A 27,855-nucleotide genomic window follows, 5' to 3' on the forward strand; every position below is an offset into this window, starting at 1 on the left:
GATGGAGCTTATTTCAGCTATACTTTATATTAGTGTAGGTTTTTATTTTAATGTCTCATTTGTTAAACAACGATGTCATGTTATGTTAATTAAAAACATTTAAAGTAGAAAGTAACAACGATCACTATGACATAAATAAGTCTCACAATGAACTGTGGGAGAGTAATTGGTTTAATGGAAACAATCCATATCTAGATGGACAAATCTAGACTTCTTCAGGACTTGTACTTAACACTAATGTAGAGCTTAAACTTTGTTGATTTACAATATTTACTACAGCTTTACTATGATTCTTTATTTGTACAGGTCATGTAACGTTTGAATTGTATATCCCAGCTTACACATGAATATGTTTCGTATATCGCAGAGCCTTTAACATGCTTAAAGCTGAAGTCATGCGTTTGATAATGTTGCACTAACAGGATGACTGATACATTTCGGCCTGTTTGGTGGTTTTCTTACCTGACCTATTTTTTGTCTGGCTGGATTCTTGCAGGATGACATGAAAGAATCCACCAGTTAGATGAATAATACATTCTTCTTCTTGTTTTACTAAGCCAGGTCCCTGCTGTGTCTTCCCCACATCTTGAAAACAACAGCTAGAGATGGTATTAAACCCTTTAAAAAAATGTTTTTTCATGATAACAGATTTCTACATGCCATATTTTTGGTTGGAGCAGAGTTGTGTGCACCAAAGTTGTAAAAAAGTCCCCAGGACAATAACTGTTTCTCTGTATTTATTTGAATAAATTACATTGACTTATCACATTTTTTCTTTACATCAAGCATACAGTCTTAGAATCCAGTGCAAGAATAAAAGAAAAACCCAAACCGAAAAAAAAACAAATGAAAGAAACAAACAATCCAAAGACAATCATGTGCAGCACAGAGAATCCCTCCTTTCACGTTGCTTCTGGATAATATACTGTATATATACATCTATACTGTAAGTGTATACTTTTGTCACAGTTACAAAAATAAGATACGTTACTGTAGATGCGGGACTATACAGACAAGGTGAAAACAAAACACAGAAAAGCTGTACAGTCCTCATTGAGGGCAAAAATACACACGATTGTTAAAAAAAGTGAAAGAGAAAAAGAAGGAAAGAATTGTGTCGCCTTGAAAAAATAAATAAATACATGACCTTCAATCTGTACTGTGGTTCTTCCCCAGCCAATGAAGTGTACTGTCTGATAAAGTTGTGCTTCCCTTAAAAAAATAACACTTAAAATGGGATATCAGGTTTACTTTGCATCGTTTATTGTTAATCTACTGAATCTGATGAATTCCAATATTAAAGAGACATCCATGTTTGTTTTAAATGTTGAACACTGTCAGAGAAAGTACACCGTTAATACCTCAATATTAGAGGTCCTCTGCATCCCCCCGGCCCTCTGCATTAATACATGTACAGTATGCAGACCCCTCCCCCCCATAAAACAAGCACAGCATTACTACAAGATGGGTGTGAAAACAGTAACCGCTGCACAGATTATTTTGCAGAGGAGATAATACATTTTTTTTTGACATCGCTGAGGAGAAAAGTGGGAGACATAGTGTTCGGCTACAGCACATAAATACTCAGTTGACTAAAACATGATCTGTAATAACTGAGAGTGGTTTGATTTCTAGATTTTCAGACAAAGATGGGGAAAGAATCCCACACAATACTGCCTACACCCTACAGCCGATGAAGAAAAATAAACACAATGTGTAATCATCTACAACTGTCTGAGATCTTACATGAGAGAAAAAAGGTAAACCAGCGACTGTGATCCCTTTTATGTTATAGAAATGTTTTTTATTTTAGAATAAGTTTCAAAAACATTTCTACTGAGACAAAAGAAAAATATGACTTCTCATTCTGTTCGTCCATTTGTGCACTCTTGGCTCTGCCTAGTTCCCTCTTAATCAATGGCTTATAGACAGTTAAACTACAGAGTACTAATCGGACTAGTAGGGATGCAGCAACGCCTTCGGCTGCAGAGAAAACAGTTGCCCCGAGGAGCATTTAAGTCTTAGAAGTTATCATTATATCACAATACATCGACGATTTGTCACACAAGCTGCTGATAAGATACACGTTGGAGGATTGAAACGTATCACAGTTTTCTTACATCACTTCAAACAGGTTAAACTGCACATTGTTGTGTTTTTGCAAATCAAGTCATCACTTCACTAATCACTGGCTCAGATAGGTAATGTCACATACGTAAGAATACACTTTGTTTCCTCCTGATAAAAATACCAAAGAACTAGAGATTGCAAGCTTCACCCTGACATATCCAACAGATTGACCCACATTTACCGTCTTCGAATCTTGAAGCTAAAACTGAAGTTGATTCTTGTTTTTGTTCTTTTTTTGCAGGTAACTTTGGTATCTAAATCACTCACGCACACATATTGATATGTCAATAATAAAAATGTTGGTAATCATGGGTTTTCTTTGTCAGTAAAGATGGTTCCATTGTCAAAAGTCTGATAAATCAAAAGCTGACAGACATCCTTTGGACAGAGTTTTTGGGCATGACGAGTGCATAGTTTCTTCAGAAACTGTCAAAGCATGCCAAAATACAAGCACTGTTGAAAAGAAGGAATATTCAAAAAAATATCCGCTTGACAAACTTTTTATAAGATAAATGTTAAACACTTGAAACCATGCTTGACCTAGAGTCTCTAACAAACATGAAGCACGTGGACCGATTTCTCTTTTTCTAGTATGTGAGAGAGAACGTTTCTATCTACTGTAGAGGTTTTTCCACAAAGTACAGTGAATGAGAGAAAGTGACTTTTTGTTAAGCTGCTCTGATAAACTGATGAAGGACTGACAGCCAACGTAAACAGAGACAAAAGCCGGGACAGAAGTTGGATAAATAACTATAGAAGCCTGAAAAAACCTCCTGGGATAAAGGGCAGCAACAACATCAATGCAGATATTTGTTCATTTGAAGTTTCTACACTCAATTGATTCTCGTCAATCTTTGCTCGATATCATGTTGTTGCCGTTTTGTCTCCTCTAAAGCAAAGTGCAGGTGGTTGTTAGGAATGTTTAGGAAAAGATTACTGGGAAATACTTGAGGGAGGTACTGGACACTTGGATTCATTTCACCATCTTTTCCAGACACAGCTTGTATTGGTGACGTCCTAGTGGGGCAGCGGCACCAGGATATCCACATAGTTGATAGGGAAGAAGCCCGAGTTGCCGTTCAGCATCCCCTCATACCAGTTATCATCGATCTTATTGGTCAGGGTGATGATGTCGCCCTCCTTGAAGCCTAGCTCACCCTCATTCTCAGGGTCAAAATCGTAGAGCGAACGGCAGCAGGGCTGGTCCATGGGGGCTGCAGGAAACAGATTTAAAAGAGTTAAAAGAGCGTTCAGAGGACACAAGATGTTGCATATCCATTTGTAATATAATAATCAGGAGATAAGCTTGTACAAAGGCTCACCTGGAGACCTGGCTGTAAAGGGGATGGGAGGGTGGAGGAAGCAGAGAGGAGGAGAAAAGCGACAGAGACACATATATTTTATATATATATAAAATATCAGGGTCACTAAATATAATATTTGTTTTAGGAATGCTGTGTTTAAAGGAAAAGTTCTTCAGTTTGGGAAGATTTCATTCTCTTCTTTGGGGAACAGTAAAAAAAAGGATTGATACAATTCTTATATCTGCCTGTTAAGGCTACAACTACTTTAGCTTAGCATCAAGACTGGAAATGAGGCAGCACTGGAATAAGGCCTAAGGAAGATGAGCATCGTTTTTTTTTTTTTTAAAGGAAGTGGGGGGTTAACATGATTTTCAAACTGGCCAGTTAGTCTTCCTCCTTGTAATCCTTGTTAGAGTTTGTTTTTGACTAATGCTCATTTTTGCCCCTTGTGGAAGCTCGGGATAAACCACCCTTACAATCATCTTTCTCTCAGTCAGTCTTGATCTAATAAATGGGAATCAAACCAAAGACTGACTTAATAATAATGGACCGTGCTGTGATGTCAACATTAGTTTGATGACTGCCTTTTTGACATCTTGAGTTTGGCATTTCTGGAGCCACAAGTGTCCATGTTTGGACCAGAGGGTGGCGCTGTTAAGCAGCGAGAGGATGACAAACGCCTTGGTAAGTAAATGATTAACAGTCTTATACCCGCGGCTAATTCCCTAGCTGGCAAATGAGCTATTTGACCCTTGCATTTTACACAGGATGACATAGCTGACCAGATACTATAGTATATCATATTATAAAGCTAGAATTTCACTCAAGCTTGAGCAACGACTTTTTGTTACAAAAACCTCAGGGAATGCCTCAGTATCACATTTGTGTGAAATAATCCTCAAACACAGCCAAGAGGGAGAGAGAAGAAGAGAAGTTCAGCGACGGGAACAGCTGAAATGACCCTCAGTAGACAGCTACATGTCACTCAAAGCCCCTAATGATGCATAGCTTCAGGTAGTCATTTCATTTAAACAAATGTTAATAATGGAAAACATGGAAATGTTTCCTGTTTGTTTCTTACTGGGCTGTAAAAATGTTTGACTTTGCTATAAATAGGGGCATCTTAGTATGGGGCCTGATGGGGATAAACTCACTTTTTGAGTCCGCCTCAAGTGGCCATTTGAGAACTGCTGTTTAATGGCACTGGTGATCACTGCATTTTTCAACCCTTAGGTTTTTTCGTTTGAACAACATTTATTTATTACCACCCCCAAAAAATGTTTTTTTCTTTTTGTTCAGTTTTGACCATGGAGTTTTTTTTTTTGGGACTAAACTATTATGGGCAACATGCTGCGGCTCTTTATAACCCTCAAAGATATTCCAGCACATAACCCCATAAAAATGAGAGCTGAGTCAGCTTTAAAGGTGCTGATAGGTGGATTTCCCAACCTTTTAAGTCTTTTTTGCTAAGCCCACTGGCTGTGGCATTATAATTTGCATCCAGAAATGAGAGACATTTCAATCTTATCTAACTTAAAGGATATTAGTTAATAAGCTCATTTCCCAAAGTTTTGAACTTGTCCTTTAAGAATAAAAGAAAGATTTAATAAGGAATAGGGTCAAAAGAGAAACCAGGGGTTAGAAAGAAACAGCACTGCAGAGGAGTTGCACTGCGAACAAAAATTCAGACAGAAATACATTTCCACAAGTCGATTAAAAACCAGATAAAAAATAAGAGTGATAAAGAGATTTTGCATCCCTTCCCAGTCACTCTTGCTCACCTGGAGATCTTGCTGCAAAGGGGACAGGAGAAAAACAAAAGTGAAAAACAAAGCATAAGTGGTTATGTTTCATAGTATTTTCTAGATGGATAAATGATGGTGTGATTGGTCAGAACAGTCGGCGCTGAAATGAGAGGTCAATAAACAATGTGAGGAGAAACACAAGTTGGAAAACAAATGAAAAGAGAGAGGACACCAGAAGAGGAATAAGTGGACAAAGGAGAAAAAACAAATGCTGGTCCTTGAAGCTTTCCATTGTTACTTTAGGTCAGATGTTCTTTGTACAGGGAACGGACAGCAATTGTTTTTCTGCTGTTGTAACACATCATCAGTGCAAAAATGTTCCAATGAAAAGAGGAAACGGAAAGATAGATGGTCAAACAAAAAGGAATGGTGAAGTGATGGAAGAGATATTGTTGTATCTCTCTCCAGGGGTTTACTTTGCCTCACCTGGAGACCTTGCTGCAAAGAGGGGAGAGGAAACCATACGAGGTGGAGGGAGGAAAAGAAGACAGTAAAACGTGTTAAGTGTAATGAAAGGATGATGTTAAAGAAATGAATTCATGAGCACACAGGTGGAGAAACACATTGACGGATAAAGTTTTGACCTGCATGCTCACCTGGAGACCTCGCCCCTGAAAAAATTCACAAAAAACATAAAGAGAAAGAGAAGAGTTCACAGTTGTATTAATTTGCTCTGGATTGGTGGAATTTCTGTATAATGTAGGTAATAACTGAAATGTTGGGAAATCACGCTGGAAAAAGAAAGATAAAATTAGCAAACAAATAAATACACTGTAAATTCTCAAATATCTGCATTTTCTTATCTACACCAATTCATGAAAGCATTGTAGTTTTTTGATACATGTGGAGAAAAATAAAGCCAATTTTTTGCAAATTAGAAGCATGGACTGTCAATTATGGACATTGTGCAAGTGACGTCACCCATTGGTTTCTCAAGAGTAGCTCTGAAGCTTAACGATGGCGGTTGCCATGTTAGAAATGCTGTCTCAACTAAACTTTCGGTCCATCTAGACACAAGCAATGAGGTTGAGATGAGGCGGACCTTAAGCCTCCTTTCAAACAGCTACAACACGTCCACTTGCTGTCAGCCAAGGGACTGCAGATGTAAATTAGCCTAACGCTAACTCTGGTGCAATGCATCAAATGGTTACATTTATGTTTTAATTGCATATGGTCCATTACAAATAAAGTTAAATTGAAATTGAGATTGGTCACACCCCTACATAACTCTTATCCTTCATAAAATCAACATGAATGTGTAATAAACAAAGTTTAAACCCCATCAAATGTGTGCTGTTTGGAAATGGGCTATTTGTACTAAATTGTTTTTTTAAACCAGGCTGTAACATGTTTATTTCTGCTGTAAAAATTGATAATTTAACATCTCCATTTAAAACATGTATGTGACTTCTGGGGCTTTTGTAGCCAGGCACAAGTGGATGCTTGATTAACTGCAGTTTGTTTTTTGCCCTTCCACATTTGCTTTATTTTTCAACGCCTGAGGTTGCTGCTTGCTTAAAAGACCACTTGCAGTCGTTGTCTTTAATGTGAACTTTGTGTTGTGTTATTCTGCATGTTTGTCAATGCTTTAACTCGCATGTCTTATAATTTTTATTTTAATACAATACTCCCTTGATTATGATTGACTTATCCCTGTAGCTGTGACCTGTTCATGCAAACATAACAAACCATCAAGCATGCTTCATATTTTTAAATTCAAATGCTAAATGTCAGTAGCTTGACTTAAAATCTAACAGTTTATTACAGGAAGCTATGAGTGTGTTGTACTGATTCAAAATGCATATACACTGTTCATGGATTAACTTGACAATGTGATGAATAAGATTTACAGCATTTACTTAGCTATTATTTGAGAATTTACAGTAAAACTCAAAAAGAAAGAGGAGCTTGTTAAAGGAAAGTAATCGTATATTTGTAGAAACTAGCCCAGAAACTGTCCTTTACAGATAATTACCGCCACAATTTGATTTTTCTGTCTTCATATGGGATTTCCAAATGAGATTCCACATTTTATACAAAGCACCAGGACTAGTTTCTGGACCTGTTTCTGAGCAGTGAGGTTTGTAATCAGGTCTCACCTGGGGAGCGGGCACCGTGGATGCCTCCATTGTGGTTCTCACTGATGGAGAAGTCCAGAGACGTACGCGGTTTAGGAGCGTACTCTTTCCTTGGTTTGGTACTGCAGTCCTTTATCCTGCAATGAGAAAACACACGAGTCCCTTAATGCACATATAACAGAGATTCTACATGTCAATATAAATGCATTCAATACATATGGTCGAGTGAAACAGAAAAACAGGATACTGACCGTTCATCAATCTTACTGGAGAGCTGTGTGAGGATCTCAGCAGCCCGGCTGTGGTACTCCACTTGAGCGTGGACCAGTGCAGCCAGCTGGCTCACCTGCTCAATCTGTGTGTGAGATGTGTAGGATCTTATGTTTAAACTGAATACAGCAAGGTGATGTCGAGCAAGACCTTAAAAATAGTGACTCATAGACCGTTTCAAACACAAAGAGTATGAGACTGACAGTTCCTTCTTGACCTTGGAAACATCAGTTGTCAGAATAATCATGCCCTGAGGTTCAAGAGCAGCTGTTATCATTCTTTTAAAACTTTGGTTTTATGACAGAAGGCAGAGAACAGCTACTAACGGACATTGTGATAAAATGTTCTCTGCAAATATACAGCATCAATTGACTGATAGAAGTATTTTTAGGGGCCACTTAGGGCAGAAAAACTACAAACTATGAAAAAGCAATGACTCATGCTTTAGAGGAATCCCTATAAAATATACTGTAACCTTTAGCTACAGCAGGAAACGTCAGCTTTCAATGAAGTCAGGCTTAAGGCATCCATTCCTCTTTTTCTGTGTCAACTTCACACGTTTTTTTAATTGTACTTAAATATCATATTGTAAAACTGTCTCCAGTTTGAGTTGCTAGGGAAACCAAGGCATAGACTTTGTGGACGTAAGCTCCATGAGCCCAAAAAGCAGAGTCAGTAGAGAAATGCACTAAATCTGCATTCCTGCTAACAGCCAGCAGGAGGCAGCACCATTGGTAGAAAAATAGGTTTCAGGTTAAATAAAGACCTAAAATGTTAACCCTAATTTTATAATTCTACTTATAAAGTTATGTCTCATATGATTTGTTTTATTTCAGCTACAGTAAAATAAAATAGATAATAAACCAGGACTTTCCAGGGTATGTTGACAAGTCGCTAATACAGCATCCAGTCAAGCTTCTGTGTGTCGAAGAGGACTAAAGGAATAAGTTACATAGCTGGAGATAGCAAATAGCAGAAAGTGCAGTACAGTAAAATTTCACCAAAAACATGTGAAAGAATGGCTGTCACATTCTGATATGGCTTGCAGAGCTAAAAGTGATCAGATAAAAATGATACTTACATCACTCTCCAGCAGGTTAAACATGCTCAGCTCAGCAATCTCCTTTGAGTCATCAAATTTCTCTAGTGCTTGTTTAAGCTCGTCCTCTGTCACTTTAGCCTGGCGCTTCTTCTTATAATCAAAGTCCAGACGGCGGCCCTCCATTTTCTTCAGGTGATGCTGCAAGAGGAGGACAAAGAGTTGAATCCAAACACTCAACAAAGAGATGATTTTTTTTCTTTTCTGTACCTCTACATAATTCTGGATTCATACCTGAATCTCCTTCAGATCTTTTTCATGCAGGTTCTGCATTGGATCAATGAAGTTCTGCTTGACCTCCATGTCCAGGGCGTCCTTCACCTCTCCGAGCTCACGCATGGCTTCCCCAGCGTCGATCAGAGCAAGGCCTAGAAAAATAAAAACGCTTTCAGTCACTAGAAACCACTCACATTACAATGTCTCCTGTCACACGTTTTCATTAGAACCTTATTTTAAAGCATGTATTTATCTTTATCCTTATTTTATTTCCTTTACATGTGAACTAAATAACAAAGCAAGCTGTCAGCATCTTGTGTGGAAGACACACTCATACATTTTTCACATCATTGTCAGGGCTGCACAATAATTCCCGGTTTCATCGTTATCATGATATGAACCATCCCAATTTATGGCAATAAAAAACCAAAACATTTTAATGTAGTCAAGCAATGCTTTCTCACTCAGCATTTGTATGTTCCACCTTTTGTATGGAGGCATGAGTATAATGTTCATGCTTTTAAACCATTACGATGGAGTCAGATGAAGCTTAAGCCATAAGCTACCCTTCGATTTATTAGTGCCAAATTAGTGAAGGAAAAAATGGATTCATGGATTTATTTTGGATTCAGGAGAAACAGGTTGCACACACTGGTATCGTATAGAACATGAACATAAGAAGGTAAACAGAGTTAACTGAGTTACAGCTGTGAATCTTTATTTGTTATTTATCGTAACTTATATCATCATCGCAATATCGAACAATGTAGTCGCACATCGCATATTTTTCTCATATCATGCAGGCGTAATTGTTTTTGCAGAACAAAATTAAGCCTATAGAAATGATTTATACTTCTCTGTTTCTGTGTTATCATATGCTTTGTATCTTACCAAAGTTAGAATCATCTCCGAGCTCCCTGCCAAACTTCTGCATGGACTCTCCGAGGATGGTCTCGGTCTGCGTGTAGCCCGGTCCCTTCTCCTGACCCCGCATACGATGCATGGAGTTCATCATGCTCATCTTAGCTCTGGTGGCTGTGAAGGAACAACACCCATTAAACCAAACAAAACTTCACCAAACTGTAGTCCTTGTAATGTATATGTAGGGAGAAGATGAAATTCACTTTAATTCATTGATGCATACCAGAAGTACAGCTACAAGTCAGACATTTGATTTCTAAACCTAAACTAACTTCAGCAGACTCTACTTTGTAAAATGTGAGTCCATTATGAGGCTAATTTCAGTCTGACTGCATGTACTGCATTTACATCTAATCATAATGCTACCTACTGAGGCTAAAGTATCCCAAACTTGTATAGAGACAGACTTTTCTTCTGACAAAGCTTGCGACTCTGTAAATTTACACGCATATTCATAGGTATCACTTATAAGTATGTTACTTTTTTAAATGTGATGGTGCTTTAATTTAAAGATTTAGGTATGAGAGACACCTGAGACATCGCTGTAAAACAAATCCAAACAAAACATCACATTATCATGTTTCATAGCTGGTGTGTGTCACCTGGATTTGGCTGCAGATACTCAGTGGTCTTGGTCATGATGTCCAGCACAGCCCGAGCCGTGACGTCCATCCTCTGGAGAACACAAAGCAAAACCAACATGAAGAGGGAGACAGAAGCTGAAGATGCAGAAACAACAGCTGACAGAAGATAAGTGGATGACAGTTTGTGACAGAGATGAAGACAAATAAATCGGCATTAGAGCAATTTTTGGATCCGTGGAACCTGTCATCTAATAAAGAGATAGAAACAATAAAAGTAGCTATGGCTTTGTTCTGCAGCGTGGGTGGGAGAGAGAGTCATGCTAAGAGCTGGCTGTGATTGCTTTTATTTTCTGGTTTATAAAGACAAGGCACTACAGCTCTGCAACACTATGCCTTTACTAACAACTAACACATTAACACATACATAAATACACCCATACAGTGTGGATGCATAAATTACATGAACACTCACATGTACATAAGACTATACCTCTTACTCAGTTAAGGAAATGCATCAATATACTTTGAACTAAAACACACACATTAGGAGGACACAACACCTTATGTTGTCAGATTAAAAATAGTTAATAAGTGTCAAATCAACCCTCAGCGGGATCTACAAGAATGCATCTATTAAAAATATAACCAATGAGGCGCACCAGTAGCCTAGCGGTTGGTGCGAGCTCCCCACTTGAAGAGGCTTTAGTCCTCGAGAGTGGGCGTCCCGTTTTAGAATCCAACCCGTGTCATTCCCTACGCTCTCTCTCCTCGATTTCTGAACCTATCCACTGTCCTTTCTCTACATAAAGTCATAAAAGCCCCCCCCCCAAAAAAAAAGAAAAGAAAGAAAGATAAATAAACAATACAATGAATGAAAGACCTCCAAATGGTTGAACTGCATCTTCTATTGGAAGCTCATTTTCTCCAATGTTTAAGTTTTTATCAGTTTGCATTAAGCTTCAGTGTAACCGGGAGCAACATCTCTGTTGATTCTTTAGGTAAAGACTTGTCCCTTCTTAAGATTTGCACAGGCCTTGTGAAAGGTTTAATCCTAATAGGACACTCTGGGTGTACGTCTTTATGAATTTGTTCTTCTTATACTGTGCATGTAGTTACCCAACATTACAGCAAAAATGGTTTGTCTGCTTGGATCGAAAAACATTTTTTTACAAACGTTTCACATCTACCAAGCTCTAACATTCAAAAGAGGTATGATGGAAGGGTCCAGTCTTGCCTTTTCCATTTCAGTGAAGTCCACATCGAGCTTCGTTCCTTCGGCACCTCCGACTTTCTCACTCACTTTCTGCAACAAAAAAAAAGAACAAACAGAAACAACACGTTACAGGTGGAAGCATTCATTTGTTATGTTGATTGATTTATTTAACCAGAAAGGTCCCATAGAATTATGATATCTCTTCTGCCCGGTTCTTACTGGTCAAAATGGGCAATAAAAAAAAGGGTTTAGTGAGGGACACACCATACAAAATACACAAGAACGAACCCCAGGAGCTAGAGAGAATCATGCCGTATAATAGTTAATTTTGAAAGACTTAAAAAATAAGTATTAGTCTTTTAGTTTGACAAAGTGAATGATGAAATAGAAAGCTGCAAATTACAGAATCTCCATTAGTATTCAAACTACACATGGAGTTTTTGCTGAAATTCAACAAATTAAGAATTTCTTGCAGGTTACAGTTTTTATTTAAGGCGTCAATGGCAAAATGAAAAAAACAATATCTGCATATCTTTTCATAAGGTTTGTTTTTTTTAAAACTGTAGATAGATCTATAAGATAGAGAAAATGTGTGTATTGTAATAGAAGAGTGGTTTAGTACTTGTGTTGTGGGACCCAGACTGTCTCCTGAACCACACTGTCATGATCTCTCTGTTTAATGAAAGGCAATGTTAAACAACAACTACACAGACACCAGCTCGACCTTGAGCTCTGTATAACACAAACCCATTTCATTGGTGAAAACACTGCCACACGAACCTCATCTCACTGTGACAACACGGCTGCTTGTGGATTAGTAAGTCAGGAGTGTGTTGGTGACCTTTAAACAAGCGTCAACGGCCCTAATGCAATTAAACTGGCATTAGAGTCATATTAACGGCCGCCCTGTGTCTGTAGAAGTATTTCTACAGAAGTTTATGATCTTATTGTTACTTTATTTCTTTGTCGCTCTTTTGTTTTATTAGTTGTATTTCTTAACTCAATCAATAACCTGACATCAGCTCCTTCCAATTAGCTGTCTATTTAACCTGCAAGATTTCCTGTCTCTCCCTCTGCTCTCTCATTGCCAGCTCTGCACCAGTACTGCACTCTTACTCAGCCCCACCACTGCAGAATCCACCTGTAGGCTCAGACTGGGGGGGGGGTTAAGATATCATCCCATCACTCCTCAAATTCCTGCATGTAAATAAAACAGTGGGGAGTGATTAAGCCGGAGCCTAGCTGTCAAACACAAACTATGTTCTGCTGCAGTAAATATTTTAAATGTGAGTTGTCTGACTGAAATAAAGATAAGTCTGTGTAGCAGAAATGTGTTCATAATTTTGTGACTCCTTAGATTGCATTTAACCTCTCAAACCCTGAACTTTGTGCCCATGTGAGAGAATATTGTCGACATAGTTGTACCTATACAATGTCATACACTCTATCACAGTCTACACACTATCACTCGTTCTAGGTTGCACATAAATGGAAGGCTATCCTTCCTCGAACATACAAAAGTCAGGCCGCTTATTTAGCAATGGATGGGTTTTCTCCTTCAAAGCCGCAGCAGAGAAGGAGATCAAACAAGAGAAAGAGAAGAAGTATGGGCTGCAAACAGCTACGAGCAATGGTCCTCATGGCTTCAGACATGGCACACAATGTGCAAAGACACAAACACCGAAACATAGAAATAATTCCTCTGGGCTCCTGTCAGTCTGTCTGCTGATAATTTTTGCGGCTCTGCCACCATCCATCCTCTCTGTGATGTAACCAGACGGCTCGAGGGGGCAGCAAACTGACGCAACCAGGCCAGACACGAGCCTCAGAGGACGGACTGAGGGAGGGAGAGAAGCTTTCAGGGAACGTCACAACGCGTGACTACAGAATCCATGAGAGCTAAGGTCAGAGGAAGCAGCCTTACCTTGAGTCAAAGACTAAAAAGTAACACTTTACATGAACTTTTCTGACTGAATGTGTGAATATTACATTTTATTGTATATTTTTGTTTGTTTCTGTGCTCACTAAAAGAGAAAAAAAAGAGGGAAGACATAATAAAAAGAACCAGAAATGATGAATTAGACTACATTTTTCAGACATAACGGGTTGATTTGTGACAGAAAGAGCAGAAGCCTAAGCTGGTGACAGCAGTTTATGCAGCTAAGACTTCCTGAGGATCTGTGCTCTATGAGTCATCTTCACAAAGTCTCCTCTGATCCCTCCACTGAAACAGCTCAACATTTTGACAGCAGTGCAAAACACACTCAAAGCTCCACATTCACAATCGTAGTAGGAGTCACATATCCTGTCATATGTTTCACCTACACATCATTAAAATAACTTCAAATCCTCCCTGAGCCAGTTGCCATGGAGACAGGTACCTGCCCCTGCCTGGCTTTATCGGGTGTACGTGTCGGCAGGTTTGACTTCTTGTTATTTCTCTCAACACAATCCTGTCACAGCAAAGATGGTGATTGTTTTTGTTTCTTTTCCAGTTTGTTTTGTTCTTTTATTTAGTCAGTGGTTTGTTCGGTCTTTGGATTTGTTTCTGTTTTTCTGAGTGTGTGCATTTTCTTGTTATTTTATTTATTCAATGAGTTAAGTTTAACTTGTTAAAAAGGTAAAATATGTGCTCTGGTCTGGGACTTTGAGGAGCACAACTGTATTGAAAAAAATAAAAAAAATGGGGGAAATAAGCCTCATGATGTAAAGTTCCCCACCTGTAAGATGAGCAGACATATAAAGATGGAGGTGCACTAAACAATTCATGCCCATAAAAAGAAAAGTCTAGTGTTCTTGTTAGACTTGTTTATGTATGTGTAATTCTGAGAGCCACAGCTGCATCACCTTTAGCCATGTCTGTAATGACACTTCTGTTGTTCATCCAAGCTGCATAATCACACACTGTACTGTTTTACACCTGAGGTGAAATATGACCACAGTTACATGTAATGGAAACCTGGTTTCAGATGCATATTGTAGATATATATCCACATTACGTGAATGTACAATAAACGTGGCCTCCTTTAGGATAGATAGAGGATAGAAAATGTATATAAAAAAACTGAGGCACAGGCACGCACGCATGCACACACGTACACTGGGGTCGACAAAGACTTAATGAGTCATCTGAGCACAGATACTTGTATTTCAATTTCACAAAGAGAAAGATAACATGAGAAGGAGTTTCTTCTACATTATACATTATATTCAGCTGTGCATGGTGGCCCAACATCATTTTACATTATTTGCTGATGTTAAAGAATATTGCCATTTATTCTATTTCTACGTAGAGAACTAGTTTAATGTACTGACCAGAGATGATGATTAATACGGAAGCGTATTGCATTCATGTGGGGAATTTTTGTTTGTCTGGTTTCTTGTTATGACGAGATCTTTATCTCGTTACAACGAGATAAAGATCTCGTTATTACGAGATAAAGATCTCGTTATATTCTCATGAGCTTGTCGACCTAGCGCAGGCATCTGAAGGCGTTAAGGTTGTTCAGACAGAAAGCAAAGCACACTCTGAACTACTTGACATAGCAGGATCAGTTAAATAGATATGGTATGCTTCACCGATATAAAGTCATGCATCTGAATTGCATTCAGGCTGGCTACGTGGTGTCTCAAGATACGCTGAGGCATTTACTGACCCTAACCCTAACCCATGAAAAACAACTGCGGTGCCGGAATCGCCTGCTACGGTGTTTATACTGAAATGTTGTAATGAGCTGCCAAGATGCCAACAAGATGTTTATCTTGTAATAACGAGATCTTTATCTTGTAATAACGAGATCTTTTCTCATTATAACAAGATCTTGTAATAACAAGAAACCAACATGAATGCAATACGCTTCCGTAATGGTTTTATAACCTTGGAGAGGTATGGGTTGACCTAGTTTTGTTTCCATAATCTTATACTTCTTGACTTTGAATTGAAAAAAAAGTCTGAATCACCAAACTTGTAAAACAAGCATCTGATACTCTTAATGAACATACACACTGCACGCTGCAGTGTGTATGATTCAAAGACAATCTGCATGATTCAAAGACAAAAACTATGCTGCAAATTATCTATTTAGGAGGACCTATTATCTTTTTTTATCTTTAATAATGGCATCTAATTTGTGCAAATTGGTGCTGCAACTAACAATTACTTTTGCTTCTGATTTATCCTACAAACGTCCCTAGTAATTGATTAACATTAAGGATGACATAATATATTTTTTAAATATGCTCAGACAGACGGTCCAAACACTAAAGATATGCAGTTTATAACAAAAAAGTAGGGCAAAAAAACGAATTTATATGAAGCTGGGAGTTGAGAATGATTGATCTTTTCATTAAAAAAATAAATAAAACAAGACACAATGTTGGAATATTTTGGTTTAAATGAATCCAAAGGCATTCATGGAAATCTTAGCTTTTTGGCCACCATTTTTTATGAAAAACAATTCTGAGACCCTCTGAAACGTAGACAGTTGCACATTTTTGACACTTCTAACAGCTTGTTCACAGGGTGATTAGACCTATTTTCAAAATTGGTTCTTCATATATCTACAATTTGACAGATATCTTATGTGCTGAAGCACATCTGATCCCTAATGGAAGAAAGCTCTAGCAGTACTTTTGGGGGCGAATTGAAAGCCTATCAGAGTGGGAACTGGCAGCTGCCTGGAGTGTGCATTCAAACTCACCTCACACAGTATCAGACCTCTAAGGCCAGCCAGCTCTTATTTCTCTGTATGAGACTGTGTCTGTCCAACATCTATGACTTCTCTATCTAGAAGATGACGTGAGTGGAGACAGTCAGGGAAGTCAGTTAGCAGTTAAGCTAAATGGATGAAAAACAACTCAGTCAAGCAGCACCCGCCTGTGGGAATATGTGCATAGCTTGGCAGGGGTAAGAGCAGCTGAATGAATAAAAATGAGCTCTTGGTGGCTGTTGTAAGTGGAACAGTTCTGCTGCTGCCGCCCATGGCTGCTGTCACCACATGCTCAGTCCCCAGACACTCTAAAGTGGAGAGCAAAAACAGAGCCTTGTTGTGCTTTGCTGAGAAATTTAGAGCGGTGATGGAGGGAAGATGAACACAAGAGCGAACACATACAGCTTAACTACACAGCACGTCTCAACCAATCAATGATTGGCCCTTCACCTGCAGAGACACTTTAAGTTAATGTGACCGATTTCAGAGCCACCAATCTCACCAAACACCAAGGAAATCAACGATCTAAAACCACTTAGTTCCAATAATCTGTCCCCCACATAACAACCCTCCTCTCTGTTTTCTCTCTCTACCCATCTGTTACGTGCCGTAGTTTTGTGTGTTTGTTCTCTCTCTCCTGCGTGTGCTCCCCAGGTGTTGCTCCTCAGCCTCAGCGTGCCCAGCATCACCTGTGGCTAATTACTAATCAGGGGCAAACTATAAAGAGCAGGAGAGGCGGCTGCCAGTTGCCAGTGGGTCGTTGGGCTGCGTGTGTCTTTGACGGCGACAAATTTAGTGTGCGCCTTCTGTGGACGGATTGAGTTCTGATTAAGGCCTTATTGTTTATATCTTGTTAGTTTAAAAATTTGTTTCAGATTGATTGGCTTCTCTTTTGTTTTGTGTTTTACAGAAGAAGCTTCTTCCTTGTTTCACATTTTTGCTTTAGTTTGTTGCGGCAGTAGCTCAGTCTGTAGGGACTTGGGTTGGGAACCAGAGGGTCACCGGTTCAAGTCCCAGTGCGGACTAAATATGGAAGTTGGTCTGGTAGCTGGAGAGGTGCCAGATCACCTCCTGAGCACTGCCAAGGTGCCCTTGAGCAAGGCACCAAAGCCCCTCCCCACCATCAGCTCAGGAGCCCCCGCTGTGGGCAGCTCTGTCACTCTGGCTTCTCTCCATTAGTGCATGTCCATAGGATCCTGTTTGTGTGCATGTGTGTGTTGCATGACTACAGAGTGTAAAAACTGAAATTTCCCCTTGCGGGGATCAATAAAGGTTAATCTTAATAAATCCATTTTAACTTTGCTTACATTAGTTCCTATTTTCTTTTCCCTGGGTTTTAATTTATTGTTACTCCCCTCATCCCCTAGCCATCTTGGGAGACGTAACACCATCATTCTCTCTCTTCTCTTCCTCCTCCCTGCAGGGGAAGGACACCACAAGGTGAACGGAGCAGCAGTGTGAAGTGAACCTAACAGGGATGAGTGTAATGCGCAGTTGGCTGCTGGGAAATAGCAGCAGTGGCGTAGATGATATGTAAGCTGTGACGCCACAGACTTGTTCGTCACATCCAGAGCCTTCCTAGTTGTAAAGTCTGGAGAGCATGGATGCTGATATATGCGAGTGTACGCTCATGCAGCTGATTTGTGATTCCTTTTGAGAGGAAATGCAGCAAGACGGTTTCACTGCAGAGCTTTGGGTCTTGTTGTTTAGATGGCAGATTTAATGTTCTAGGCTACTTCTGATTTTATTTAATGATCCCCTGCAGACACCACTGAAAGCAATAAAATCAGACCTATAAAAAAGATTTGCACAATATGTTTTTTTCCATTTAAAACATATACTTATTGAATAAAAGTAATTATTGGTATTTGGTCACAAATCCCAGTATTGGACAGTCTTGCTAACAGTTCTGTTATGGTAACATTGACATGACATGTTCATAATTGATGCCTGTTAGAGGAAGGATACTTATGCCTGCGATGCATCACAAAAGGAGGTGGAATGGTCTCCGCCATCAGAGGTAGGTAACAGAGACAGAATTAGGGAAAATGGTGGCAGTGTGTAACAACTGTGTGTATGCAATTTTTAACTTGATGATGTCAGGCTAGCACATGAATCAGTCCACTGGGAAACAAAAAGTATGATCATAATCTATCAAATAAAACCAGTTCCAGTAGTAGGACAGATGTTCATAAATATAATGCAAAAATAATAACAACAATAATAATAATAATAATACATTTTATTTATAAGCACCTTTCAAGACACACAAGGACACTGTACAACAATCAACATTTTAAAAACAGCGATGGATAAAAAAAAAAAAAAACAGCATACAATAAAGAAATGAAATGTAGGACAGTGTAATTGCAGTTTAAAATGTTAGAGTGAGTAGGAGATAAATTCTATAACAAAGAAGACCAAAGTCAAGACAAAAAATAATCTACAGTATTTCAGAACAAATAGGTTCTGTTCACATAAGGATTCAGATCTCTGTCCTTACTTTCCATTTTCTCTCCCAACTGGTGCCCATGTTAGCCAAAACAGATCAGATTAAATATGCTAAATGTGGATAGGCAAAAAGCCCAGTGATAGTTCCAAAGGCTGCAGGGCATCCTCCCTCCCTCCCTCCCTCCCTCCTCATCTAAAAATGCCTTGCATCACCACACAGGTCAGACAGCAGAGTGTTTGTCCTAACATGCTCTCCCAGTGATTGTTTTTAAGGACACATCCACATCCCTAGAGCCTCAGCTGTCACTAGTTTTACAGATCAGGTCAGATACTTCCGGAGGTTCTTACAACCACTGAAACTCAAGTCATTAATCGATTTTAGCAAATCAATTCAATCTGGATTTATTAAGTGCTGAAGCCAGGACGCTGAGATCAGGAAGAGGAGCTAAAAGGTTACGTCAGTTGTTGTGAAACATTTCATACAAATAAATGTTCCATGATACTGGGGTGATTCATTGTTTTTGGAAATGTCATTTTCATTTTAGCTTGGAGTCAAATGAGAAGATTTAGATCCCTCTGATGTCGTAATGACTGAAAACAGGTGAACAGCTAGCTTTGCTCTGTCCTAGAGTAACCAAACCTAGCCTACTGTCCAGAATGGTTTAAACTCTCAATTAACATTTTATCTTTCTTTTTTTTTTTCTTTTTTTTAAATCTTAACTGAAATCTCGGTATAGAAGCCTACTAGTCGTATTTTACTACCTTTGGAAAGAGCCAGGCTAACTGTTTGGCCTTGCTTCCAGTCATTTTACTAAGCTAAGCTAAGCTAGGCATCTGCTGGCTGAAGCTCCTTATCTTATCACCTAACTCTTGGCATAAAAGTGACCAGATGTATTTACCAACTTGTACTTTTAACATTATGCTTTTAAAAATGGTAGGTTATAATTATTTGAAGTATGATTTGACTTTGATAGTTAAGTCATTTATATATTCTGTTATGACTTTTACAGCGCTAACCCCAAAAGCAACAAAATAATACCAGCAGGTAATGCTATATTTAACTCCCCTGCAGGTAAACAGTTTTTTCTTCCTGCCCACGCAGCTTGATGGAAACACTCCTGGCAAACAACACAACAGGAGGGTTTAAACAGCGGGGATTAACACCTGTGTGAGGGCTAAAACTATTAAAATGGCTGAGGAGGACACCAACCTCAGACCAACTGTGACACATGAAGCGTGTGGAGTTGCTTTGAAACAGAAGTGCGGGATTAGATTACGCCAGTCAGTGCAGAACACAGAGTGATCAATACTACAACATCATATCTAACACACCTGAGGATATTATCTCAGCCCACGTGTTCAATCTTTCCTTTTTTTTTTAAACATTGCATACATTTGACTTGACAAACAGTTTTGGATTAAAAGATGGAAATATATATATAAAAAAAGAGATGTACTCAAGGAATGACAAACTCTATTAATGAAAATGTATTGGTTTTTGCATTTTTCATCATTATTCTAAAAACCCTACTAAAAGTTGTTATTGCTGAGTTTTTACTTTTTAATTATATTTCCAGTCCATGGCTCCAGTCTGATCATCTGATTGGTTGATTGCTTGTTTATGCTGCAAATCCACATAATCAGAGTCTCAATTTAGCTCTCTTTACTTCCCACTCCTTTAAAAGGCTTAACGATGCAAAGTTAACCATTGCAAGAGTTTGATAACTTGGAATATTTCCTACTGTTTTTTTAACAAAATTGTAAAAAAAAAAAAAAAAAAAAAAAAAAGATGATAAAATGAAATTGTGTGTTCGGAAAAACCCACAATTAGCACAAGACTGGACACTTAAAAACAAAGAAGCTAACATGTTCAAAAGGCTAACATGGAGGTTGAAAGAAGCTACCGGCCTACGATATTCTATGCCAATTGTTTTTTGCTAACATTTATTCATTACTATACTTAACACAGGACAGATGAGGGGAATGTCATTAATTTTGAAGATGCAAAAGTGTTGGAAGAATTTAACCTAATGGCGGTGTTTTTGACTAAATTTCACAACAATCCATCCACAACTCAGTGTGTGTTCATGATCTCTGATGATGATGGTATTTATATATATGTTTTCATCCTTGCTGTGCACTTCAAACCCATCATCAGCATGTGCTTATGTGTGCCAGCTTATTAATATTTGCAACATTCACAACTGCACCGTTAGCGTTAGCATCAGTCACATGGCGCCCAATGTGAGGCACACAAGGAGCGTGCTACCACTGCTGCTGCTGTTCTCCTCCCCTTCCCCCTCCCCCTCCCTCCTCCACTCCTGCTCACTAGTCTAATCCCGGCTGGGCACACAGAGGCCCTGCTTTAAATAAGCACAGGGTGGAAGAGGGAGATTAAAAATGACAAGAGTGATTAGTGAGGCTATTAGGAGGACAGCCCCTGCTGCTGGACAATAACAGGAAGATCTGACTCTTCCTGACAGCATTAAAACCTCCCGACCCTTCTTACTCCACCTACTGCCCATTTTAACCTTTGAAAGATAGCTGAGTGGACGCTTCTCTTGACATGTCGAGCAGGAATAAATCCTGTCATTCAGACTGCGCAAACGTAAATCTGGTATATTTCCCACCTTCTTCACTCCCCTCAAACTCCCCATTTTTCACCTTGTTTATTTTGAGAGAAGAAAAGGTTGATTGAAGAGAAAACATAGAGGCTTTGGTCAGTTGGGAATATAAAAGTGAGCTGCCAAATCTTGCAAAAGTCAAAAACACTTGCATAACAATGCCCAGGAGATTTTCGTCTTGTCTTCTTTTTATCTTACACTTTCAGACCTCTCCTCTTGTTATTTTCCTCTTTTCCCTTCTGTCTTCATCGCTTCCTTTTTACCTCTCTTCTCACCTCCAAACACCCCTGAGGTCTCCCTGTTCTCAGCGTCACGTTTCTCATGCAATACTGGGCCGAGTATACTCAGTGCTGCATAGTGACTCAACAATATGTCTGACTGCATTAAATACAACCTGTCACAGTTGAAGCTTTTGTGGATCAGGGTTCCTAGGGAGAGCACTAGAAGGACCAAACTGTGAATGGATTTTAATACTTTATTTATGAGTGACCTTTACAACTATCGGCTGTCCGGAGAAAAGACACGTGCTCGCATTGAATCTAAGAAAAATCTTTTTGTCATTTGTAAATCTGGGTGTTCTGAGCATGTGTGGGGGTGGCTAGTTCCTGTTTAGGCTACAGCTGTTCCAGGATGATTGTAATCCCACAGAAAATCGAGGCCTGAGGCGGCACTAGAGGGGACAACATTTAAAATTGTGCATGGTTGTGATGTATTAGAAAAACACATAGAAACATACTATGACAAAGGAAATCAGAATCGACAATCAGACAATTTGTGACCTGTAGGACAGGTAGAGAATGACAAGACAACACAACACTACAGGGTCCCAGCATCTCCTCTGTCCACATTCATGCCAGCATCAGGGAACTGTTTGACCACGTTGCTTCACTGACCTCTATCCTCTCTGAGTGTGTGGCCTGTGGCTATTATAATCTGATTTGTAAGCCTTTGCATGGCTCTTATGTAACTGCAGGGATGAGTCTGGAGCTGGGGAGATGTGTGCACACTCTGATCCATCCATCCATCCATCCACGTACTGCCCGGTAAACAGAGGGAGAGAAGGGGGAAGAGAGGGAGGCAGGGAGGGTGAGGGGAAACCAGCTGGCACCGTGTGTGTGTGTGTGTGTGAGGAAAGCGTGCCAGAGTTTGTGAGCATCATGTTACGTTGAGTCCATGATGAGACAAAGATGGAGGATGAGTAACGGCACATGCCACATGAATGATGGAGATATTTTGCTGAGCTGCAAGAGTGTGAAACAAAGAAAATATACCACTGTATGTGATGACTTTCAAATCAAGAAACAAGTGCTTTTTTGTGTTCTCAGGTAATTTTTTTTACATTAGAATTTTCAGCTTTGATTTTATATTTCATGGTAAAGCTGCACAGCAGATCTGTGTATTAAATTCAAGTTAATTATTGAAATAAAACAGGAAAGGACAAATTTGAAGACCTATAAGTGAAATGAGAAACTGAACGTTTTCTGTGTTTTGGTTCATTTCAAGATGTTTTCATGTTGTTATTTTATTTTGTCACTTTATAAATATAAGTGTATTACTATTATTATTGTAATTTTATGAACCACACCGTGACCTTGCTCTGTGAAAGGTGTTATACCAAATAAATGTATACTTTCTTTTACTTACTAATTGGAAGTATATCTTATGTTGTGTTTAAACTTGTTCCATTTGTTCCAAACTTCTGTGTTACGTGTTTCTACCTGCTGTTATATGTTTTTTTTCATGTGTACCAACCGTGCAAAGCTGTGAGAACAAATTTCCCCCTGGGGGGACAATAAAGCATTGCATGTATTAAAACTACAGATAAGCAGCACTCAGTAATTTCAGAACACTACACTCTGTATGTCCCTGCCAGACCTCCTCCAGTTCTGCCCAGGAACACTAAGAAGGTGCTAAAGACTCAGTGTGTTCAATTCTCTCTTTAAAATCCCTTTTGCAATCACCTACTTACCACCCTGTGTCTTTCTTGCATATTTGTAAATATCACCCTTGTCTAAGTGCTACTGTAGTCTCTATTTTCCCTCGGGTTCATCCTCTCTTTGTTATGAGCCATTCTCTTTTCACCTTAACATCCTGCACACCTCTGCTGCAAAGCCAGTTACACTGTTATCATACAACAGGCTAATATTTGACCTTTTAAAAACACTGCCTTTTGACCAGTTATAATATGCAAGGCATTTCATCATTACAACAAATAAATAAAAACATTTGAAGTTGAATGTGTTTCTTTGTATATAACAAGGAAGAGAGGGACTGGAACTTGTCTAAATGGACGTTAATGACATACTGTGTATTCGATATTTCAAGTCTTTGGTAATGTTCTGTGAAGATAGAAACAATCAATGTGTCTGCAGATCTTGAAGATTTACAGAGTGCATGTAGGGGATTAACACTGAAACATGTTTATTTACATCAGAACCCCACAGGGCTCAATTAAGATTCACCGGATAGTATGAAATCTGCTTGTTACGCAGGGAAACTCTTAATGAGCGCTGAGTGATTACAGCCACCAAGTTCCCATCATTAGTTCTGTATCAGTCATAGTCTGACGTGTTCATGGTGGCAGATAACTTGTAAGGAGTGGGCGTACTATTCTCCTTTGCCCTTAGCTGTCTTTAGCAAGGGACAAATCTATCCTACTGTCATTTTACGAGTCACTCTACACAGGCTGCAAAAATACAGTTTGAACACTCAAGTAATGGTGGAATTTCTTTGAATAGGCCTGCAAATCACACATCTTATCCAAGCCTTCAAAAGACTTCAGCTGTATTTAGGTGCTGTTAGCTTCCCTTACACACTCATACTTCATCAGGCCTCATTAGCTCTGATCACGGGTCCAGCTCAAACAGCGTCATCCAGCCAATACAAATATTAGAATCTGAGATGACAGTGACAGAACATTTGTAGTGACTGGATCTACTTTTGAAATAAAATGTATTTAATTCCTGACATTTTAAAACAAATAACTATTAGCACAAAATACAAGATATCAGCACACTCCACTTAAAGATATTCAAAAACATTCAGCCTCACTAAAGCCAAAGTTCCTCTTTTTCATTCATGATCAAAAGACATAGAGAGAGGAAGATGACCCTGAAACAAAGACAGGACACTTCTCTCATGCAGTGACTCATCGTTCACTCAGACAAACACACACACACACACACACACACACACACACACACACACACACACACACACACACACACACACACACACACACACACACACAGATAGAGTGTACTGTAAACGCACACACAGCTACATGCAGTTAACAACACACACACACACTCTCTCTCTGTCTGTACTCGATTGCTACTGTATTATACCCATTTCAAACACGAGTTCAAAAGCAGTAATGAAGGAGCCTTGAGGCCTGAAGAGGACTAGACTACATACCGCACAGAACACGATCATGTTTATACAGCGATTTTAGAGTCATATTGTTCCAATGTTTACCCATCAGTATGGTGAGTTATAGCTGTGTGGGTGTAATGATGGTGCTGTCTGGGATAATGAGCACTGAAAATCAGTATTGATGATAGTTATTAAAGCTCAGTGTCACACTCCTGTGCTGTGTGTGTGTATGTGTCTTTAAAACACTCATTTAAGAGCACATCATTCATCTTTCAGATTACAGTCCAGCTGCTGTCAAGCTACAACATTTGTGATGTATAGAACTCATAAAGGACTAACAATCGACCAATTTCAGCTTTCATCTGTGCCAAATTACTGGTTTTATTTTGGAGGGCTCCTGTCTTCGTGGCTATTTGAATAAAATCAGATCACATCCGTATTCTTTTAGTGATGGACACATATTCATGCGAATTAAGAACCACTGGGATTGTAGAGAGTCTCTACAGTACACAGAGGCTTTAGTACACGTGGAACCCAGGAAAGAGGAGATTATTATGTTCAGTGGGTAAAAACCAAAGAACACAGCAGCCATTTTATACATCGGCTGCTTTTCTGACTGCATGTTTGAGGCTGTGTTGGTGTTTTTTTCTTCTTCTTTTATTTCTGTCCAAGGGGAAACAGTGAGGGAGATTCAAAGTGACCCTCACTGCTTTGTCCTCCTCTTGAGGAGTTTGACCTTTTGCACAAATTTCCTCCGTCTACTAAATCTCACACAGGGAAGGGACAGTAGCTCTCAACCAGGCTTTGGACGGGCGTTACAAACAAAGCAAAGCTTCACCAAACACAAACATGTAGCTGCACTCCCTCAGGTTCTATCAATAACTTAGTACTCTCGCCCCGGAGCAGATTAATCAATAAGGAAACCTGACACAAACATGTCAAATTCACTGAAGTCTACAAAGAGCAATTTGTGCTCGATCCCCACTATCTGCCTTTAATCTTGAATCAAAGATGCAACACCACAACAGATCATGAGGAAGAATCATTTTTAACTCAAGGCCTACTTACATGTGTTTTTTTCTGGAGGCATCAGCTCATGTCACAGGACTAACCCGGGTTAAAACTAGAAACTAGATCCTGAAATCCTCTTTTTTCCCAAGGTCAAAGATAGAACTTCCCCCGCACATAACTTAACACTAAGAACAAGGCACATTTCTGTTGTTGTTTATCTGGTTGAACATGGTGGCATACCTGAGATTAGAATTAGATGTATCTTCATCAACACTCATAATGAATCCTCTCTCACGCTGGCCAGCTTCTCAAAGATGTGGTTACAGTTTGTACACACCTGGCACATTGTGACAGCATGCTGTTTTTATGCTGCTTAACTCTGCAGGCATGCTGTCACATACACATACCTTGTTCTATCCATCTTTGTCTGGTATCGTTCTAATCCATTTTTTTTTCCATACAATCTCTTTCCACTTTATATTCCTTTACAAACTTAAAGACTTACACATCCTGTATATGTTTTTTTTTGTAGCTGTTTGACCTTGGTGGACAATGCTTGGTTGTGCAGCACGACCGAGCATTGTCCACCAAGGTCCCTGAGCTCAGCAACACCTACAGCTTTTCAAACGACAGCAGGCTGGAGTAGAACAAATGCTGGCCAGCATGAGAGAGGATTCCTTATAAGTGTTGATGAAGATAAATGTCTTTTATTTCTAACCTCCGGCTCAAACATATACGGCAGTGACAGCACAATAATGGATCCTGCAAGAAACAAGCAGCCCAGCTTTTACACAAAAATCAATACAGCAGCAAAAAAAGAAAGAAAATAAATTCTGCCGAATTTCAATCAAACAGCACCACTATCTGCCAAAGTAAACACTAATGTGAATAAATCCAGACAAGAGCAGGAGCGACATCCTGTATGTCTGTTTGTCTGATATTGACAACCTGCTTTTCAACAGCAGCCTGATTAAATCATGTTTCATAAAGAAGGTTAAACAGGAAGAGACAGACAAACCAGGAAAGTATTAATAATCAGATATTAAGATCTGGTTTGACTAGTTGATTGATTTATTAGTCAACTGATGGGAAAATGACATGCGACTATTTTGAAATCTTAAAAAAATTCACTGGCCCAAGCTTCTTAAATATGCACATTGAAGGCTGTTTTTTGACATGATGAAAAACTGACAAATGCAGTCAGACATACAAATACACCTGAGGGCTTAAATTTGTAACCTGGCAAATTATAATTGTTGAATTTCACTATTTACCTTTTGATCTTTTTTAAATAAATCTGTTTACTGCAAAAAATAATTAGCAGCTAAATTTTGTTCAATGTTTAAAATAGCTGCGGGTAAAGAAATAATCAGAAAATATTAGTCCAATGAAAAATATAGCACAGCTAATGTTTGAATTATTTTTCACTTAGGACTAACCCTTGGTGCATTAAAAGTTGTTGTCAGCATTATTTTTTAACGACACAGCAACACATCGACTGCTGTTGAAAAGCAAGAATCAGGTCAGCATGTACCAGAGTGTGATCTCCAGAGAAAGGTGTGAAATCAAAGGCTGACTTATCAAGATCTGAACACTGGAAATGTTGTGAAATCTTTATCTATCTCAGGACTGTGGCATTAGATAGCCTTATATTTACATCATTTAACTGAATGATCTGATAACTGCATGAGGCTTGTCTGCAGTGAATCAGAAAATGAATTCTAGAGAGAAGGAGCTGTGTTTTTATGTCGGTGCTAAAGCAGGATGAGGATCAATAAATTATGGATTCAAGCCCAGACAGATGCAGCATGTACATTTACATTACTGTGTGAAATCTCATTCATAGTGAAAGCTCTGATATGACTTACTCTTTCTGAAAACATGAATGAACAATAATTGCTTAAAGCTCTGTATCTTAGTGGTAAGACACTTCAGCTTCAGGAAAAATGACCAAAAGAGGGAGCAAGGAGACATGAACTCCAAAACTGTAAAAAAAACAAAACAAAAGAAAAAACAAGCTGGTAACACTTTCAGAATCAATAGCTAAAAGACCATTTAAAGAGTA

The 27,855-nt window shown here is 39.0% G+C and overlaps 1 protein-coding gene across 7 annotated transcripts in view; it reads right to left on the bottom strand.

Annotated features, from left to right (window-relative positions):
- Positions 1-720: 720 nt before the first annotated feature.
- Positions 721-27,855, bottom strand: part of sh3gl2a (SH3 domain containing GRB2 like 2a, endophilin A1) — a 38,491-nt gene continuing 11,356 nt past the window's right edge. Inside the window, exons 2-11 of one of the 7 annotated variants that reach the window (XM_061057923.1) lie at positions 11,642-11,710; positions 10,426-10,498; positions 9,794-9,937; positions 8,921-9,054; positions 8,669-8,827; positions 7,569-7,672; positions 7,339-7,454; positions 5,836-5,850; positions 3,453-3,464; positions 721-3,344 (exon numbers count right to left, since the gene is read on the bottom strand). In XM_061057923.1, coding sequence (XP_060913906.1) covers positions 3,148-3,344; positions 3,453-3,464; positions 5,836-5,850; positions 7,339-7,454; positions 7,569-7,672; positions 8,669-8,827; positions 8,921-9,054; positions 9,794-9,937; positions 10,426-10,498; positions 11,642-11,710 — 1,023 coding nt within the window. In that variant the 3' untranslated portion in view covers positions 721-3,147. Of the gene's footprint in view, positions 3,345-3,452; positions 3,465-4,760; positions 5,228-5,665; positions 5,678-5,823; positions 5,851-7,338; positions 7,455-7,568; positions 7,673-8,668; positions 8,828-8,920; positions 9,055-9,793; positions 9,938-10,425; positions 10,499-11,641; positions 11,711-27,855 lie in introns of those variants that run through there. The other 6 variants (XM_061057958.1, XM_061057949.1, XM_061057929.1 and 3 more) reach the window with 6 other exon arrangements.

Source organism: Labrus mixtus, chromosome 2 (assembly GCF_963584025.1).
Source record: "Labrus mixtus chromosome 2, fLabMix1.1, whole genome shotgun sequence".
In the NCBI taxonomy this organism is placed as follows: Eukaryota; Metazoa; Chordata; class Actinopteri; order Labriformes; family Labridae; genus Labrus; species Labrus mixtus.